At 48.4% G+C, this 20,010-nt stretch overlaps 1 protein-coding gene and 1 pseudogene across 2 annotated transcripts in view; both read right to left on the bottom strand.

The window, feature by feature from the left end:
* Positions 1 to 16,624, bottom strand: part of LOC144601178 (interferon-induced protein with tetratricopeptide repeats 5-like) — a 34,196-nt pseudogene extending 17,572 nt beyond the window's left edge. The window contains exons 1-3 of the transcript XR_013548261.1: positions 16,558 to 16,624; positions 7,796 to 8,010; positions 1,312 to 1,494 (exon numbers count right to left, since the gene is read on the bottom strand). The product of XR_013548261.1 is annotated as an interferon-induced protein with tetratricopeptide repeats 5-like (transcript). The remainder of the gene's footprint in view (positions 1 to 1,311; positions 1,495 to 7,795; positions 8,011 to 16,557) is intronic.
* LOC144601179 (interferon-induced protein with tetratricopeptide repeats 5-like) lies at positions 9,936 to 19,157 on the bottom strand. Its single transcript, XM_078413138.1, has 2 exons — positions 19,091 to 19,157; positions 9,936 to 11,868 (listed from the first exon to the last, which is right to left on the bottom strand). Exons 1-2 carry the CDS (start codon positions 19,093 to 19,095, stop codon positions 10,434 to 10,436), a joined length of 1,440 nt encoding a protein of 479 aa, XP_078269264.1. The 5' UTR covers positions 19,096 to 19,157; the 3' UTR covers positions 9,936 to 10,433.
* Between the last annotated feature and the right edge of the window lie 853 nt (positions 19,158 to 20,010).

Below are 20,010 nucleotides of genomic sequence, written 5' to 3'. Positions count from 1 at the left end.
TTATTCCCAGGAATACCTGCCATTGCTGTTCTACCGTCTTCCCTGCTAGGGCCTCCTTCCAATCAATTTTGGCCAGCTCCCGCCTCATGCCTCTGTAATCCCCTTTGCTATACTGTAATACCGACACTTCCGATTTTCCCTTCTGCCTTTCCATTTGCAGAGTAAAACTTATCATGTTGTGATCACTGCCTCCTAATGGCTCTTTTACCTCTAGTCCCCTTATCAGATCAGGTCCCCTTAAGGATAGCAGAGATAGCGGGTATGGGGAGAAGGCAGGAACAGGGTACTGATTGAGAATGATCAGCTATGATCACATTGAATGTGAATCACACAGGGCGTGCAGCGTAGGTTCACTAGGTTAATTCCCGGAATGGCGGGACTGTCGTATGTTGAAAGGCTGGAGCAATTAGGCTTGTATACACTGGAATTTAGAAGGATGAGGGGGGATCTTATTGAAACATATAAGATAATTAGGGGATTGGACACATTAGAGGCAGGAAACATGTTCCCAATGTTGGGGGAGTCCAGAACAAGGGGCCACAGTTTAAGATTAAGGGGTAGGCCATTTAGAACGGAGATGAGGAAGAACTTTTTCAGTCAGAGAGTGGTGAAGGTGTGGAATTCTCTGCCTCAGAAGGCAGTGGAGGCCAGTTTGTTGGATGCTTTCAAGAGAGAGCTGGATAGAGCTCTTAAGGATAGCGGAGTGAGGGGGTATGGGGAGAAGGCAGGAACGGGGTACTAATTGAGAGAGATCAGCCATGATCGCATTGAATGGCGGTGCTGGCTCGAAGGGCTGAATGGCCTACTGCACCTATTGTCTATTGTCTATTGAATGGTGGTGCTGGCACGAAGGGACGAATGGCCTCCTCCTGCACCTATTGTCTTTGTCTTTCCAGCTTGACAACATCTTTCTTATAACATGGTGCCCCAAATTTAACTCGATACTGTAAATGTGGCCGAACCGATGCCTTATCTCATTGCAACATGACCTCTCAACTCCTAACGGGTGGTGCAGTAATAGAGCTATTGCCTTACATCACCAGAGACCCTGGTTCGATCCTGACTACGAGTGCTTGTCTGTACATTCTCGCCGTGACCTGCGTGGGATTCCTCCAAGATCTTCGGTTTCCTCCCCACACACCCCAAAGACGAACAAGTTTGTAGGTTAATTGGTTTGGTATAATTGTCATTTGTCCCTAGTGTGTGTAGGATGATGTTAATGTGCGGGGATCGCAGGTCAGTGCGGACTCGGTGAGCAGTCTCCGTGCTGTATCTCGAAAGACTAAAAACGAAGCTTCTATACTCATCCACCTAATGTCGGTGTCAGTATCTGAGAAGGTCCTGATCTCCGGTATCACTGTGTAAAGTGAAGATGTCCCTTACCTCATGCTGCCGTTCAGGATTCCGTCTTCCTTCTGGGAACTGTGTGGACCAGAGGCAGCGTGCGGTGTTTTTATGGTCCACTGGATGGGGGGATTCCGGATAGTTCATCCCCTGAAAGGGGAAATGAAACTGAAACTAGAAACTGAAACAATCAAGTTTTCCCTTTCCCCTGTGCAAATTGGTTGTGAAACTGAAAAACCTTGGGTCAAATGCGAAACCAGTGATGTTCAATGTACAGACAAGTGAGGGCAAACATTCACTGCAATTTTTAATCCTTACACGTGCAAATTACAACCACGTCTCAAGAGTTAAGATCAGGAATAATAATAATAATAATAATAATAATGATAATGATGTCAAGGAATGGAGGGGACAGACTCAGAATAAATGTACGTACCTCTAGAAAGGAGATGAGGAGGAATTTCTTTAGCCAGAGGGTGTTGAATCTGTGGAATTGTTTGCCACAGATGGCTGTGGAGTCCAAGCCAATGGATATGTTGAAGGCAATAGATTGACTGATTCTTGATTCGTACAGGTGTCACGGGTTATGGGGAGACGGCAGGAGAATAGGGTTGGGAGGGAAAGAGAGGTCATCCATGATTGAATGGTTGAGTAGACTCGATTGGCCAAATGGCCTAATGCTGCTCTTAAGACTTATGAAAATTGTAGAAGGACTAGAGATTTCCAGTCTTCCTGTCAAGGTTCATAAATCATAGAAGCATCTTAGGCCATTCGGCCCATCGAGACTGCTCCGCCATTCGATCATGGCTGATCTATTTTTTCCCTCTCAAACCCATTCTCCTGCCCTTCCCCTCGTGACCTTGGACGCCTTTACTAATCAAGTTGAAGAGTTGCAATCCTGGATTAAGTGCAAAGTGTATAGAAAAGGTCCACCGAGACCATAAACATGAGGTTTTGACGCCATTTTGAGAGTCCTAGTTGCTTTAGGTGCAGCTGGCCATTAAGGCCCGTTGTCCTGGCGACGTTGCCGGGTGGGCCAGGCCAAGAGAAGTTGTAGGAGTCCTCCACCACCGCTGCACCGCTGTGGGCCGCGTCCAGTCCGTGCGCTCCGTCTCCTGTTGCAAAGCTGACATTTTCTTGTAGCTCTTCCCTATTTTGTTCACGGTCTTCCCTGCTCACGCCTCCCCTTGATCAATGAACCCCAAAGCAGCAGCTCTACTAGAAACATAGAAAATAGGTGCTGGAGTAGGCCATTCAGCCCTTCGAGTCAGCACCGCCATTCACTATGATCATGGCTGATCATCCAAAATCAGTACCCCGATGCTGCATTTGCCCCATATCCCTTGATTCCGTTAGCCCTCGGAGCTATACTTAACTCTTTCTTGAAAACATCCAGTGAATTGGCCTCCACTGCCTTCTGTGGCAGAGAATCCCACAGATTCATAACTCTCAGGGTGAAAAAGTTTTTCCTCATCTCTGTCCTAAATGGCCTACCCCTTATTCTTAAACTGGGACCCCTGGTTCTGGACTCCCCCAACATCAGGAACATTTTTCCTGCATCTAGCCTGTCCAATCCCTTAAAAATCTTATATGTTTCTATACGATGCCCTGTCATCCTTCTAAATTCCAGTGAATATAAGCCCAGTCGATCCGTTCTTTCATCATATCTCAGTCCCGCCATCCTGGGAATTAACCTGGTGAACCTACGCTGCACTCCCCAATTTAGCAATATTGCTAAATGTCAAGTCAAGTCAAGTCAAGTCAAATTTATTTGTCACATACACATACTCGATGTGCAGTGAAATGAAAGTGGCAATGCCTGCGGGTTGTGCACAAAAAGAATTACAGTTACAGCATATAAATAAAGTTAATAAGTTACTAAACATAGCACAAAAAGTGTCGACAAAAATTTAGTGTCTGGGGTTATAAAAGTTGACATTCCTGATGGCCTGTGGGAAGAAGCTCCGTCTCATCCTCTCCGTTTTCACAGCGTGACAGCGGAGACGTTTGCCTGATCGTAGCATCTGGAACAGTCCGTTACTGGGGTGGCAGGGGTCCCTCATGATCGTGCTTGCTCTGGATCTGCACCTCCTGATGTATAGGTCCACACCTTCGAAAGGAGTGTTTCGAAGGTGTGAGGAGATGAGGAGCTGGAAAAGGGAAATACTCAGGGTGCAGGTTCCTCTCTCGGGCAGCACGGTGGCGCAGCGGGTAGAGCTGCTGCCTCATGATCCTGACGGTGGGCACTGACTGATGTAAGATGCATTTGATGGAGTGGGCTGCTGCCTCACAGCACTGGAGACCTGGGTTCGAGTGCTATCTGTGTGGAGTTTGCACGTTCCCCCAGTGACTGCATGAGTTTTCTCCTGGTGCTCCGCTTTCCACCCACATCCCACAGACGTGCAGGTTTGTAGATTAATTGGCCCTCTGTAAATTGTCCCTGAGTGAAGTCTGTGGGATAGAATGAGTGTGCGGGCAATCGCTGGCCGGCGCGAAGCTGGTGGGCCGAGGGCCCGTTTCCACATCCTATCACTGGGCCAAACTAACCAAGTAAAGGATTATCATTGTACAGGTCGCGAAAACAAACAACTGCAGATGCTGGTTAATACGCCAAAAAAGGCACAAAGTGCTGTAGTAATTGCGGGTCAGGCAGCATCTCTGGGGAACAGGGACGGGCGATGTTTCAGGTCAAGACCTTTCTTTGGACTGTCAGTCTGGAACTGGGCCTGGAATGCGGGAGTTGGCGGCCCCAGCCTGCCGGTGGCCGTGGGAGAGGTGAGGATCGGCGGAGTCGATGGTTGCGGCCCGTGGGCGGCTGGAGTGCAGGTGTGGGCCGGGGGTGGTGACGGCAGCCCAGCCTGGCTGTGAAGGTCGCTGGGTTCTGCCTTCTCCCCATCACCCTCCTTTATAATGGAGGTGAGGAGGAACTTCTTTAGTCAGAAGGCGGTGAATCTGTGGAACGCATCGCCACATTGAGGGCTGTGGGGGCCAAGTCAGTGGATATTTTAAAGTCAGATTCTCGATTAGAACGGGCATCAAGGGTTATGCGGACAAGGCAGGAAAATGGGATTAGGAGGCAGAGATCAGCCATTATTGAATGGCGGAGTGGACTGGATGGGCCGAATGGCCTAATTCTACTCCTGTAACCTGTGAACTTGTGAACCTCTGACACCTGTACTAATCAAGAATCTGTCAATCTCCGCTTTAAAAATACAAAATGACAGCCTCCACAGCCGTCTATGGCAATGAATCCCACACATTCACCACCCTCTAACTTTCACTTTCTTTGCACTTTTTTTATATACAGCATCTTAGGTGCAAAACTCATTTATTATTTATCAGCTTTTTTGTTTTTTATTGATATTGGTAACTATTGTATTGGTTCCTATGTTTGTGCGATTGTTTTTGAAAGATTTGCACTGTTGTACTGTTTCAGATGGAGCACTTTTAATTTTGTTGTACTGTTCGTACAATGACATTAAAGGCATTCTATGCTATTCTCTCTCCCTCCTTTCTTAAAAAGTGGGATAATATTAGCTACCCTCCAAACCACAGGAACTGATCCAGAATCTATAAAACATTGGAAAATGATCACCTTAATCCACACAATCCTTGTCCTTCCATTGCCTGTAGCTAATAACCCCTAATCCAGGCATCATCCAGGTAAACCTCAACTGCATCCTTTTCCAAAGTCTCCAGATCCTCCTTTGTAACGGGGCGATCAGAACTGCATGCAATACTCCAAATGCGGCCAAACCAAAATCCTATTAAGCTGCATTGTGACTTCCTGACTCATACTCAATGCCCAGACCAACGAAGGCAAGCATACCAGATACCTTATTTCCCACTCTATCTACTTGTGTCGCCACCTTCAGGGAGTTGTGGGCTTGGATCACAAGATCCCTCTGTCTGTCGATGCTGTTCAGGGTCTTGCCATTAAATGCCACTAATATTTCCCCCACTTTACATTCAACCTCCCCAAAGTGCAACATCTCACACTTGCTCAGATTATCCTCCGTCTGCCATTCCTCTGACCATTTCTGGTGCTGGCCTCTATCCTGCTGTTTACTTTGACAGCCTTCCCCACGAGTCACGAGGTTAACGGGAGGTATTCTAGGGTGGCACGGTGGCGCAGCGGGTAGAGCTGATGCCTTGCAGCTTCAGAGACCCGGGTTCGACCCTGACTATGGGTGCTGTCAGCGTAGAGTTTGCACATTCTCCCCGTGACCTGCGTGGGTTTCCTCCGGGCTCCCCGTTCAATCGCACATTCCAACAACAAGAGGGTTTTGCAGGTTAATAGGCTTCTGTAAATTTCCCCAAGTGTGTAGGATGTGAAAGTGGGATGACATAGAACGAGTGTACGGGGTGATCGGTGGTCTCCGTGGGCTGATGGGCCTGTTTCCACACTCCGCCTCCAAACATAAGGCCCCATCCTCACCCCCTGCTTCCAACCAGAGATGACTCCCCCAGTCACCCTCCAACTCCTAGTACCCTTATGGAACATCATTGGCTTCAAACTAATTTTACCTTCCAAGGAGAGATTTCATGACTCCTTTTTTTACCCTAAATAATCTTCTCCACCCTCTCTCTTCCTCAAGCTGCTCACCTGACCGCTGTTGCCCATGACTTTAGACTGTAGAGATGCAGTGCGGAAACAGGCCCTTCGGCCCATCGAGTCTGCGACGACCAGCGATCCCCGTACACCGGCACTGTCCAAAACACACTAAGGGACAATTTACAACTTTACAGAAGCCAATTAACCTACAAACTTGTACGTCTGCAGTGTGGGAAACCTACTGCATCTGGAGTTCCCAATGTGGGCTCCTGTATATTGGCGAGACCAAGCGAAGACTCGGCGACCATCTACATGAGTTCTAGGAGCAGAATTAGGCCATTCGGCCCATCAAGTCACTACACCATTCAATCATGGGGGGGCGGCACAGTGGCGCAGTGGTAGAGTTGCTGCCTCACAGCGCAAGACCCGGGTTTGATCCTGACCACAGGTGCTGCCTGTGCGGAGTTTGTACATTCTCCACGTGGGTTTCCTCCAGTTTCCCCCCACACTCCAAAGACGTACAGGTTTGTAGGTTAATTGGTTTCAGTAAAAATGTAAATTGTCCCTAGTGTGTGCAGGATAGTGTTGGAGCGCTGAGATCGCTTCTCCATGTGGACTCGATGGGCCGAAGGGCCTGTTTCTGTGCTGTATCTCTAAATCGAACCAAACGAAACTTACCACTGGTACGAATAGTGTCTTGTCCAACTTTAGGCAACTCTATGAACCGCCGCCGTAACCTCCACCACTTTTTTCACCCTTCCCCCCCTCTCCTGGGCCACACAGACTCCCACCAATCTCCCTGTTTCTCCCTCCCAATCTCTGCTGCACTGAAAGCAACTTGGACTTTGAAAATGGAGCCAAAGCCTGGTGACTCTTGTATGTGGTCTCAGTGGACTATTTCTGTACACTTTGTACTTAATCCAGGATTGGGCTTATATATAGTAATACTTTGCTGAAGTGCATGCAGAAATAGAATTTCACTGTACCTCGGTACACGTGACAATAAAGAACCATTGAAGTGGGGCAAACATTATTATCGGCGCTAAAGGCTGGTGTGCAGGTTTTAGACTTTAGAATTGAACGTTTTTGAGCTGATACTGTTCACCGTAGTGTGTACCAAGAAAACGACTTAGTCTTCAGCATTGACGCGGAATGATGCACCAAAATTGTTGCATTTTATTAGTGCTTTATTTATTATTTTAATGCTCCAGCTCTGATATTACAGGATGTTAAACAATATTGATCAAAAAAAGTGGTGCAGCAGTAGAGTTGCTGCCTTACAGCGCCAGAGACCCGGGTTAGATCCCGGCTGTACAGAGTTTGTATGTTCTCCCCGCGACCGCTCAAGTTTTCTCCGGGTGCTCTGGTCTCCTCCCGCACCCCAAAGACGTACAGGTTTGTAGGTCAATTGTCTTGGTATAATTGTAAATAGCCCCCAGTGTGTGTAGATACCGTTAGTGTGCGGGGACTGCTGGTCAGCTCACACTTGGTGGGCCGAAGGACCAGTTTCTGCACTGTATCTCTAAACTAAACTAAAAATATTGATCAGAAAAGGTGCCCTGATGATCATAAAGCATTAAACAAATTTTTTTTAATTGCATATGTTGGAACTCTTAAATGTAGGCATTGTATCCAGCACACTAAATCAAATGGCACCTCATCTGTGGTGCTTCCTGTACAACAATTAGTTCTCACCCGATCTTTTATAGTTCTGCACTCTGTACTTTACACTTTGTGTAGAAAGATGGCGTCCAACCCAGGCGATTATTTGCATGCTAGCCACAGAAGCAGATCTACAATCACATATTCTGATCTGTTTGGATAGCAAGCAAAGCAAAGCTTTTCAGTGTACCTTGGTACACGTGACAATAATAAACCAAATTCTAATCCTTTTACCTCAAAATTTAGTGGACAAACAATTAACGTCCAGGTGAATTTTGTGTCCATTGAGTAACGGGCTGGGAAATCACTGCTGGTGCCTTTATTCTGACCATCGCACGTGAAATGGCGTCACGTCCTCCACAACGCAGCTCTGATCCACCTCTGGTTGAATGTGAAGGTTTGTTGTGATGGGATCAATTATAGATCAGTCAGAGCAGCGGGCACCAAACCTGCAGAAGATCATCAACCAAATTTAAATTTGAACATTTTGAAGTTGAAATTTGAATACATTTTATTGGCCAAGTAAGCGCACACACAAGGAATTTGATTGGTGCTTTGCTCGCGAGTGACAACACGACATACAATAAACTATTAAGAACAAAACATAAAACATTACAACATTAAGAATAAATGGCTATAGTTTAAACATGTGAAGAATGAAATAAAATACCAGAGCAAAAGGAGGCCACAGACTTTTGGTTGTTGACATTTGAATTGACATTTCAATGTCACTTGAATTCAAGTGGAGACACGACCATTAATGCACCACACACAAGCTTGGTCAGACCCTGTAATAATCATGGCATCCAACTCCACAACTCCCTGACAGGGGCCGCACAAGCAGATCGAGTGGTAAACAAGGCGTATGGTAAGCTTGGGGAGGAAACTGCAGATGCTGGCTGACACCGTGGATAGACACAAAAAGCTGGGGTGACTCAGCGGGTCAGGCAGCATCTCTGGAGAGAAGGAATAGGTGACGTTTCCAGTCTGAAGAAGGTGTAAGATTTGAGAAGTTTTCCCTCATTCTGAAATCAACACAAAACCAAAGAGCTGCAGTTTGGACATTTTAAACGGGAGACTGGGGCTGATAGCGGAGAAAGGCTGCAGTCAGTTTACCAAAGGATGTCACAATCTGTGGGTCCTAAAATGGCTGCAGGACCTCGTGACCAGCCACAAAAGGTAAAAAACCTTACAACCCAGTCTCTAGGTTTCTGCAAAGCCACGGCCAGAACAAAGGATGGGTATTGGCCATGCAGAAACCTACGAAACCAGGTCGGAGTCCAGACACTCAATGCCCCAAGCCGACCTAAACAGTTCATCTCAGTGAGGGGGCACAATAGCCCATAGAAAACTACCTGGTAGGTGATGGGAAACCAGTTAACACCCATCACCTCACAACGAAATCCCAATTAACACCGTCTGGCCATCCCCGGTATCCCCGAACATAAGGCAGATCAGAAGAAAACTCATACATATCTTTTTAATCAAAGAGATTCCAAGATCTGGCGGGAGATAGGACGGGTCAGAATTGTATAACTGGCCATGACTTTTGGGTTTTAAACTGAAGAAGAAATACTGGAAGAAGAAGCTGAAGCTAGAAGAAAACCTGCAGGAAACGCAAGCAGGCAAGAAAACGAATGCAGGAGGAAGAAAAGACAGGCAAGAAAAACGGATGCAAGAGAGAGGAACAGGCACGCAACTCGAGGAGAAATACTGCCAAACGAACAGCCAGTAACCCCAGTAATAGCCCCATGGTGAGCATGCATTCCAAATCCTACATATCCTGGACATAGTTTAGTGTAGAGGGGAGGGTGGTTGTGAATAAACGTTGGGTGTGTACTAAAATATGTGTTGGTCAAGGTTGCGATGCGTCGTGCGTTCCCCATCTTACAGTCGTGTATGTGTCTTGCAGAACTGTGTTTAAGAATTCATAAGTAAAAGGTATTCGTGTCTTATAGAACTGTGTGTGTTTTATGATTCATAGTTATAAGTATTCGTGTCATTCGGTATGTGTTTCATAGACATGTATTATAGAACTGTATAAGTATTCATGGACAATAGTCCCAAGTGCTGAATAAAAGCCTTTTTCATTTAAACCCTGGTTTTAAAATCTGGTCTGGTTGAATTTTTTCTGCACTATAAGAGCTCCTGCATCTAAGCCCAGTGTCTAGAACCGTAAGGGGTGAGTGGGTCAAACCACTCACGGGGAACCAGTGTGCACGGCCTGGTCAAGGGATCAGAGCAAGGCACGGGGACCTTAGGTCGGGCGAAAGCTCGGCGCAGAAACCCCTTTCAAAGGGTCTTTACCCGAAATGTCAACTATTCCTTTCCTCCGGCGATGCTGCCTGACCCGCTGAGTCACTCCAGCTGTTTGTGTCTGTCACTGTGTACAATGCTTGCCTTCATGGTCCAAGCATTGAGTATAAGAGTCAGGGAGTCATGATGCAGCTTTATAGGACTTTGGTTATTTGGAGTTAATTTGGAGTATCACATGCAGTTCAGGTCACCCCATTGCAGAAAGGATGCAGAGGCTTTGGAAAGGGTGCAGAGGAGGTGCCTGGACTTGGGGGTATTAGCTGCAGGAGATGTGCGGGGCATGTTTTTTTGCACAGAGGGCGGTGGGTGCCCGGAACTTGAGGCCGTGGGTGGGGGTTGAGGCACGATTGTGGCATTTGAGAGACTTTTGGATGGGCCGATGAACATGCAGCAAATGGAGGCAGATAGGATTTGGTCTTGGCATCGTGTTCTGCACAGACACCGTGGGCCGTAGGGCCTGTTCCTGCGCGGTACTGTGTTATGTTCTATGTTCTAGTGAGGAATGGTTGTGGAAGGACCTTTCTCGCCCTTACCTGCTGGTCCTGGTATCTCCAGCCTAAGTAGAAGAGCGCAATTCACAAAGAGCGCTGCGATATTCTTCGTTGCCAGGATTAATCTGCAAGGCCTTTTCAAAGCATTCAACAGCTTCAGAATTCTCCCCGGCTTGCTGGTGAAGAAACCCCAGGATACCGAAGGCTCTGCTGTCGTGTGGGTTTTTGTTAATTTGCCTTGTTGCAATCCTCTCCAAGTGAGTGCTACAAATTTTCCTATGTTTTGTGCGGCACTGGATTTTAAGGCATTCCATAAAATGGTGGATGGCGTTGGATTCAGATTTGGTATGATGCAGTTCATATAATCCAAACTGTAACTCTATTGCCTGCTTTTTATCTGGAGTAACATTCTCTAATCTCTGGAGGTTGTGGTACATCTCCGCTGCCTTGACTAGTTCACCATTCATTGAGCAGATCCTGGCAAAATCCAGCTGTGCAAATATATACGAAGGTTTCAGTTGAAATGCCGTTCCAAAATGGAGCTTGCAATGACGGATCAACTCAGCCTTCACGTCAGGGTCTCCAATGCCTGGATTTCTATGCAGAGCCGTTAGCTTTTCCCTGTAACAGACACCCATTTGATGGTGCAAAAAGACAGAGTGCGGAGTGAATTCTAAGGCTTTCTTCAACAGCCCTATCGCTTTATCAACATCATTCTCTATTCTGTAAAACTTGGCTGCATAGCGGAGCATAAATGGAGAATCTGGGGTTGTCCGCAACGCTTCTTTAACCAGTTTATTCGCTTCCACCTTTTGCTTGAACTCTTGGAGCCTGAGGGCCAGCATCACCCTGGCCACAGATTCACCCGGATCCAGCTCCAGCACCCGTCTCAGCTGTCTCACCGACTGACTCTCTTCTGGGTTTTCGTGGATCCCGGAAATCGATTCCAGACGGTACAGAGCGGTGGCGTAGCCCATGGCCCACTCCACATTGTCGGGATCTTCCTCCAGAGCCCTGGTGAAACATTCCTTCGCCTCCTCGCAGCACTGAGAGCTGGAGCTCAGCAAAGACCACCCCTTCTCCCCCCAGACCTCGGGCAGCATTGCCGTGACGTGTGGACCCTGGGTGAGGGAGCCACACGTCACCTCCAGCTTGTCGAGATAGGACTGGACCTCGCTGAGTTGCCCCATGTGGTAATGCAACCAGGCCCGGTTGCCATGGGTGACGATGCTCCGCCTCTCAAGTCCATCCCCGTGGATCTCACTCAGATGCCTCTCCGCCTCCTCTAAGTCACGGAGGGCTTCTTCGTGGTTGCCCTGCAGGTAGTTGACGTAAGCCAGCTGGTTGTGCGGCACGCCTTGGCGATTCCCGCCGATGATAATCGAATCCTGCAACTTCTGCTTCACGTCATCTAGGTCGACGTCGTCCATCTGTGGGCCCCACGTGAAGTGGCACTGAAGCTGGCCGAGCTTCACTAATAAAGACTCCTTCAGTGCGTCGCTGCAAGAGATCCAAAGGCAATCAGAGGGACTAGACACAAAAAGCTGGATTACTCAGTGGGTCAGGCATAATCAAGGACGAGTCGCACTCTGACCACTCTGACCACTCCCTCTTCTACCCTCACCCATCAGGCAATTGCAACTCAATTGCATCAAATCTGAAATCATCATCATTGGTCCAAAAACGCTCACCAAATCCACCCAAAACTTCATCCTCAACATTGATGGTCTCCCAGTATCCACCTCCCGTCACATCCGGAATCTTGGAATCATCTTTGATCAAACTCTCTCCTTTGACAAACACATCAAACACATCATAAAGACAGCCTTCTTCCACCTCAAAAACATTGCCCGTCTCCGTCCATCCCTCTGCTCCACAACTGCAGAAACCCTCATCCACGCCTTCATCACCTCCCGTCTGGACTACTGCAACAGCCTCCTCTATGGCGCACCCTCAAAAATCATCAGTAAACTTCAATACATTCAAAACTCCGCTGCCCGTCTACTCACCCACACCCCGATCCGTGACCATATCACCCCCGTCCTTTACAAACTCCACTGGCTCCCCATCCCTCAGAGAATCCAGTACAAAATCCTCCTCATAACCTACAAAGCCCTCCATAACCTGGCCCCATCCTACCTGACTGACCTCCTCCACAGGCACACTCCCACCTGCACCCTCCGCTCTGCTGCTGCCAATCTCCTGTCCCCCCACATCCGGACCATACTCAGATCCTGGGGGGACAGGGCTTTCTCCATCGCTGCTCCCACAATATGGAACTCACTACCCCAAACCGTTAGAGACTCCTCCACACTCACCACATTCAAAACATCGCTGAAGTCTCACCTGTTCAGTACTGCCTTCAACCACTGAAGGTCACCTCACCTTCTGTCTCCTTTCTCTGTTCGTTTACTTATTTACTTATTTATCTATTTATTCATTTCCCTATGTTCTCTAAATCTCTGTAAAGCGTCTTTGAGTATATGAAAAGCACTATATAAATATAATGCATTATTATTATTATTATTAAGAGCTACAGAAGTGTCAAAACGCAACCTCCAGATTCATGGAGTTTCCACTTTGGTGGCAAGAACAGGAAAGCAGACTATTATCTGAATGGTGGCCGATTAGGAAAAGGGGAGATGCAACGAGACCTGGGTGTCGTGGTACACCAGTCATTGAAAGTAGGCATGCAGGTGCAGCAGGCAGTGAAGAAAGCGAATGGTATGTTGTCATTCATAGCGAGGGGATTTGAGTATAAGAGCAGGGAGGTTCTGCTGCAGTTGTACAGGGCATTGGTGAGACCACACCTGGTTTATTGCGTACAGTTTTGGTCTCCTAATCTGAGGAAAGACTTCTGGCCATAGAGGGAGTACAGAGAAGGTTCACCAGATTGATTCCTGGGATGGCAGGACTTCCATATGAAGAAAGACTGGATAGACTCGGCTTGTACTTGCTGGAATTTAGAAGATTGAGGGGGGATCTTATAGAAACTTACAAAATTCTTGTCATTCTTTAGGACCGAGATGAGAAAGTTATTTTTCACACAGAGAGTGGTGAATCTGTGGAATTCTCTGCCACAGAAGGTAGTTGAGGCCAGTTCATTGGCTATATTATTGGCTTTCATTCTTCCAAAGCAAAATAGACAACATCTACAGCACCTTAACCACCAACGCACCTCCTCCCCCTCAAACCACCTGCCCCCCCTTATCCTGTCAACCCCTGCCTCAGTTCTCCCCAGTCTCCACCACCGACCTCTCTGACCTCTTCACAGGAATAAAAACTGCCACCTGCTCTCTGGACCCCATCCCCTCCAGCTTTGTCAAGGCCTGCCTTCCTGCTCTCTCTCCACTTATCACTGCAACAATAAACCCCTCCCTGTCCACTGGCATCGTCCCGCCATCCCTCAAAATCGCTGCTGTCACCCCCATTCTGAAAAAACCTGGTCTCAACCCTGACACCCCAAACAACTTCAGACCAATCTCCAACCTACCCTTTCTGTCCAAAGTTTTGGAACGTGCTATAGCTTCCCAACTCAAATACCACCTCTCTACCAATAACCTGTATGAAACTTTCCAATCCGGATTCCGCTCCAACCACTGTACTGAAACTGCGCTCCTCGAAATCACAAACAACCTTTTCCTCTCCTCCGACGCTGGCAAACTCAACATCCTCATCCTACTTGACCTCAGCGCCGCCTTTGACACCATAAATCACTCCATTCTCCTCACCCGACTTGAAACCTCCTTTAACATCACCAGCACAGCCCTATCCTGGTTCAAATCTTACCTCTCTGACAGGCACCAGTTCATCTCCATTAACAACTGTAAATCCCCCACCGCTCCCCTCCCCCAAGGTGTCCCCCAAGGCTCAGTCCTTGGCCCCCTCCTCTTCATCCTCTCTCTACCTGTTCCCCCTTGGTCAATTAATCCGCCGTCATGGTCTGAACTTCCACTGCTTCGCCGATGATATCCAGCTCCTCATCTCCACCAAGTCAATCTCCCCTACCACACACTCTACACTGACAAACTGCATCACTGAAATAAAATCTTGGCTTCAATCAAATTTCCTCAAACTCAACTGCAACAAATCTGAAATCATCATCATTGGTCCAAAAACGCTCACCAAATCCACCCAAAACTTCATCCTCAATATTGATGGTCTCCCAGTATCCACCTCCCCTCACATCCGGAATCTTGGAATCATCTTTGATCAAACCCTCTCCTTCGACAAACACATCAAACACATCACAAAGACAGCCTTCTTCCACCTCAAAAACATTGCCCGTCTCCGTCCATCCCTCTCCTCCACAGCTGCAGAAACCCTCATCCACGCCTTCATCACCTCCCGTCTGGACTACTGCAACAGCCTCCTCTATGGCGCACCCTCAAAAATCATCAGTAAACTTCAATACATTAAAAACTCCGCTGCCCGTCTACTCACCAACACCCCGATCCGTGACCATATCACCCCCGTCCTTTACAAACTCCACTGGCTCCCCATCCCTCAGAGAATCCAGTACAAAATCCTCCTCATAACCTACAAAGCCCTCCATAACCTGGCCCCATCCTACCTGACCGACCTCCTCCACAGGCACACTCCCACCTGCACCCTCCGCTGCTGCCAATCTCCTATCCCCCCAAATCCGGACCAAACTCAGATCCTGGGGGGACAGGGCTTTCTCCATCGCTGCTCCCACCCTATGGAACTCACTACCCCAAACCGTCAGAGACTCCTCCACACTCACCACATTCAAAACATCACTGAAGTCTCACCTGTTCAGTACTGCCTTCAACCACTGAAGGTCACCTCACCTTCTGTCTCCTTTCTCTGTTCGTTTACTTATTTATCTATTTATTCACTTCCCTATGTTCTCTAAATCCCTGTAAAGCGTCTTTGAGTATATGAAAAGCGCTATATAAATGTAATGCATTATTATTATTATTATTATTATATTTAAGAGGGAGTTAGATGTGGCCCTTGTGGCTAAAGGGATCTGGGGGTATGGAGAGAAGGCAGGTACGGGATACTGAGTTGGATGATCAACCATGATCATATTGAATGGCGGTGCAGGCTCGAAGGGCCGAATGGCCTACTCCTGCACCTATTTTCTATGTTTCTGTTTCTATGTTCCATCGGTTGTTCAGTGGTGGGAGGAAGGGAGACCTCCCTGTCGGTTTTCCCCAGGGCCTGGCCAAGATGGCCACTGTCCAAGATGGCCACTCACAGGTCCCGGCAGCGGACAGTCGAGGGTTCTGCCTGAGTTGACCGCCTGTCCCTCTTCCAGGCCTACGTCTGTGATCACGGGGACTCGTGAGGCCTCCGTGAAGGCTGATCGACGCGATGGGGTTAAGGTGCATCGTGGATAAGAATGACAACACTAATGATAACAATGCTTGTCTGTACAGAGTTTGTACGTTCTCCCTACGACCTGCGTAGGTTTCCTGCGAGATCTCCGGTTTCCTCTCACACTCCATAGACTTGCAGACTTGTAATTGTAGACTGATAGTTTAGTTTAGTTTGGAGATACGGCGTGGAAACAGGCCCTACGGCCCACCGAGTCTGCAACAATCAGCGATCCCCACACACTAACACTATCCTACACACACTAGGGACAATTTACATATGCACCAAGCCAATTAACCTACATACCTGTACGTCTTTGGAGTGTGGGAGGAAACCGAAGAACTCGTAGAAAACCCACACGGGTCACGAGGAGAACGTACACACTGTGTGCAGACAGCACCCGTAGTCAGGATCGAACCCGGGTCTCCGGCGCTGCAAGCACTGGAAGGCAGCAACTCTACCGCTACGCCACCATAGCCGCCCAGGCTTGGTATAATTGTATGTTGTCCCAAGTGTGTGTAGGATGGTGTAAATGCGCGGGGATCGCTGGTTGGCGCGGACTCGGTGGGCCGAAGGGCCTGTTTCCACGCTGTATCTCTAAACTAATCTATACATTAACATTGTAAGCTCCCAGTGAGCTGCGGCCATGCCCCGCCATCATGCCTGGCTCTCCCGCCGTGAAACAGGGAACTCTTCCGGAGCCGTCCGAGGCTCGTCTCCTGCTCGACCCCGAAGACCGGGATAACGCACACCTCCAGATTCAGGGGCAGCTTCTTCCCAGCTGTCATCAGGCAACTGAATCATCCTAGCACAACCAGAGAGCAGTTGAGAACGACCACCTACCTCGTGTGGTGACCCTCGGACTGTCCCTTGATCGGACTTTGCTGGCTTTACCTCGCACTAAACGTCATTCCCTTTATACACTGTAAACGGCTCGAATGTAATCGTGTGTGGTCTTTCTGCTGATTGGTTAGCACGAGACAAAAGCTTCTCACTGTACCTCGGTACAATAAATTAAACCAATGAACCGGTGAGTTTGTTGGAGGGAACTTCTGCACCTTCTGTCACACGGGAACAGGGAGAAGAAGGAATGACAAGAGCGGAACAAGTCTTTGACCATGTTGGCCGCAATCACATCAAGTTATACAGCAGCTTAATGCTCAAGAAGGACTTCCTTAATGTGTAGGAAGGAACGGCAGATGCTGACTTAAAACCGAAGACAGACACCAACAGCTGGAGTAACTCAGCGGCTCAGGCAGCATCTCTGGAGAAAAGGAATCAATAGGTGACATTTCTCTGCTTTGCTCCCAGTACCTCGTGTTAGTGAGGGTAGGAACAGGGAGATAGGGGAGCTGAATGTGTGGCTGAGGAGTTGGTGCAGGGGGCAAGGATTTAGATTTCTAGTCCACTGGGATCACTTCTGGGGTAGGGGTGACCTGGACAAAAGGGACGGGTTACACCTTAATTGGAGGGGGACCGACATTCTGGCAGGCAGGTTTGCTAGTGCTACACGGGTGGGTTTAAACTAAATAGTCGGGGGGTGTGGTCAACAATGTGGACGTTCATCCGTGCTGCTAACGAGAAAGAGAGTGTAGGAGAGGTCACGTTTAGACTAACAGGGCAGGGGGATGGGACCCAATGCAGGGAGACGGAGGGCCGTAAAATGGGGGCAGAACAAAAATGTAGAAGGGAGAAAAGAAAAACAAACCTGAAAGCTTTGTGCCTTAATGCGAGGAGCATTCGAAATAAGGTGGATGTATTGACTGCGCAGTTAGTAGTTAAGGAATATGAGGGAGTTGGAATTACGGAGACAGGGTGACCAAGGCTGGGAGATAAACATGCAGGGGTATTCAATATAGACAGTAAAGGAAGAGGAGGTGGGGTGGTAGTGTTGGTTAAAGCACAGATTAATGCAATAGCAAGGAGAGACCCACGTCCTGTCTGAGGCACGGTGACCAGAACTCACACCAGAGCTCCCGATGTGCTTTAACCAGAGATTAACACATATGCACCCGTGATCACTACCCCACCTTGTCATTAAGGTTCAGTTTCCGTTCGTCCGTCAGTTAGAGGGGAGGGAGGAGGAGACGGAAAGGGGGGAGTGGGTGCTGCACCAATGCAGGAGAGGCAACCCTAGGGGGGAGAGTGAGGGAGGGGGAGAGGGAGGGACGGAGTGAGTGGGGGAGGAGAGGGTGCAGCACCAATGCAGGAGAGGCAACCCTAGGGGGGAGGGAGGGGGGGAGGAGCGGGGTAGGGGTGGAGGTGGAGGGGAGAGGTTGCTGCAGCAATGCAGGAGAGGCAATCCTGGGGGGGGGGGGAGAGGAGGGGTGGGGAGGGGGGAAAGGGAGGAGCGGAGGACGAGGGTGAGGGAGGAGGGGAGACTGGGGGGGAGAGGGTGCTGCACCAATGCAGGAGTGGCAACCCTAAGGGCGAGGGGGGGGAGGGAAGAGGGTGAGTGAGGGGAGGGGAGTGGGGGAGGAGAGGGTGCTGCACCAATGCGGGAGTGGTTTGAGCCCAACGGGTCCTCTTGGTCTAGTAAACCCTCTAAACCTGTCCACGTGTTTTATAAACGTCACGATAGTACCTGCTCATCTACCTCCTCCGGCCGCTCGCCCATGCACCCACCACCCTTTCTGTACAAAAAGTTGTCCCTCAGGTCCCTATTAAATTCCCCCCTCACCTTACACCAGGCCCTCTGGTTCTTGATTCACCTACTCTGGGTAAAAGATCCTATTAATCCTATATATTCCTGTCATGATTTCATACACCTCTCTAAAATCACCGCTCATCCTCCTGCACTCCAAGGGATAAAGTCCCAGCCTGCTCAACCTCTCCCTACAGCTCAGACCCTCGAGTCCTGCCAACATCCTCATAGATCTTCTCAGCACCCTTTCCGGCTTGACAACATCTTTCTTATAACATGGTGTCCCAAATTGATACTCTAAATGTGGCCGAACCGATGTCTTATCTCATTGCAACATGACCTCTCAACTCCTAACGGGTGGTGCGGTGGTGCAGCAATAGAGCTATTGCCTTATTGCAATAGAGCACCAGAGACCCTGGTTCGATCCTGACTACGGGTGCTTGTCTATACGTTCTCGCGGTGACCTGCGTGGGTTTCCTCCGAGATCTTCGGTTTCCTCCCCCCACACCCCAATGCCGAACAGGTTTGTAGGTTAATTGGATTGGTATAATTGTCATTTGTCCCTAGTGTGTGTGGGGATCGCAGGTCAGTGCAGACTCGGTGAGCAGTCTTCGTGCTGTATCTCGAAAGACTAAAAACGAAGCTTCTATACTTATCCACCTAATGTCGGTGTCAGTGCCTGAGAAGGTCCTGATCTCCAGTATCACTGTGTAAAGTGAAGATGTCCCTTACCTCATGCTGCTGCTCAGGATTCCGTCGTCCTTCCAGGAACTGTGTGGACTAGAGGCAGCTTGCGGTGTTTTTATAGTCTACTGAATGGGCGGATTGTGGATAGTTAATTCACTGAAAGAGGAAATGACACTGAAACTAGAAACTGAAACAATCAAGTCTTACCTTTCCCCTGTGCAAATTGGTTGTGAAACTGAAAAACCTTGGGTCAAATTAGAAACCAGTGATGTTCGATTGACAGACGAGTGAGGGCAAACATTCACTTCATTTCTTAATCCTCACACGTGCAAATTACAACCACGTCTCAAGAGTTAAGATCAGGAGTAATAATAATAATAATAATAATGATGTCAAGGAATGGAGGGGACAGACTCAGAATAAAAGGACGTACCTTTAGAAAGGAGATGAGGAGGAATTTCTTTAGCCAGAGGGTGTTGAATCTGTGGAATTGTTTGCCACAGATGGCTGTGGAGGCCAAGTCAATGGATATGTTGAAGGCAATAGATTGACTGATTCTTGATTCGTACAGGTGTCAGGGGTTATGGGGAGATAGCAGGAGAATGGGGTTGAGAGGGAAAGAGAGATCATCCATAATTGAATAGTTGAGTAGACTCGATTGGCCAAATGGCCTAATGCTGCTCTTAAGACTTATGAAAATTGTAGACGGACTAGAGATTTCCAGTCTTCCTGTCAAGGTTCATAAATCATAGGAACATCTTAGGCCATTCGGCCCATCGAGACTGCTCCGCCATTCGATCATGGCTGATCTATTTTTCCCTCTCAAACCCATTCTCCTGCTCTTCCCCTCGTGTCCTTTGACGCCTTTACTAATCAAGTTGAAGAGTTGCAATCCTGGATTAAGTGCAAAGTGTATAGAAAAGGTCCACCGAGACGATAAACAAGAGGTTTTGACGCCATTTTGA

Source organism: Rhinoraja longicauda, chromosome 16 (genome assembly GCF_053455715.1).
Source record: "Rhinoraja longicauda isolate Sanriku21f chromosome 16, sRhiLon1.1, whole genome shotgun sequence".
Taxonomy (NCBI): domain Eukaryota; kingdom Metazoa; phylum Chordata; class Chondrichthyes; order Rajiformes; family Arhynchobatidae; genus Rhinoraja; species Rhinoraja longicauda.
The sequence above is the reverse complement of the archived record's forward strand: the minus strand, read 5'-3'. Positions and strand labels throughout refer to the sequence as shown.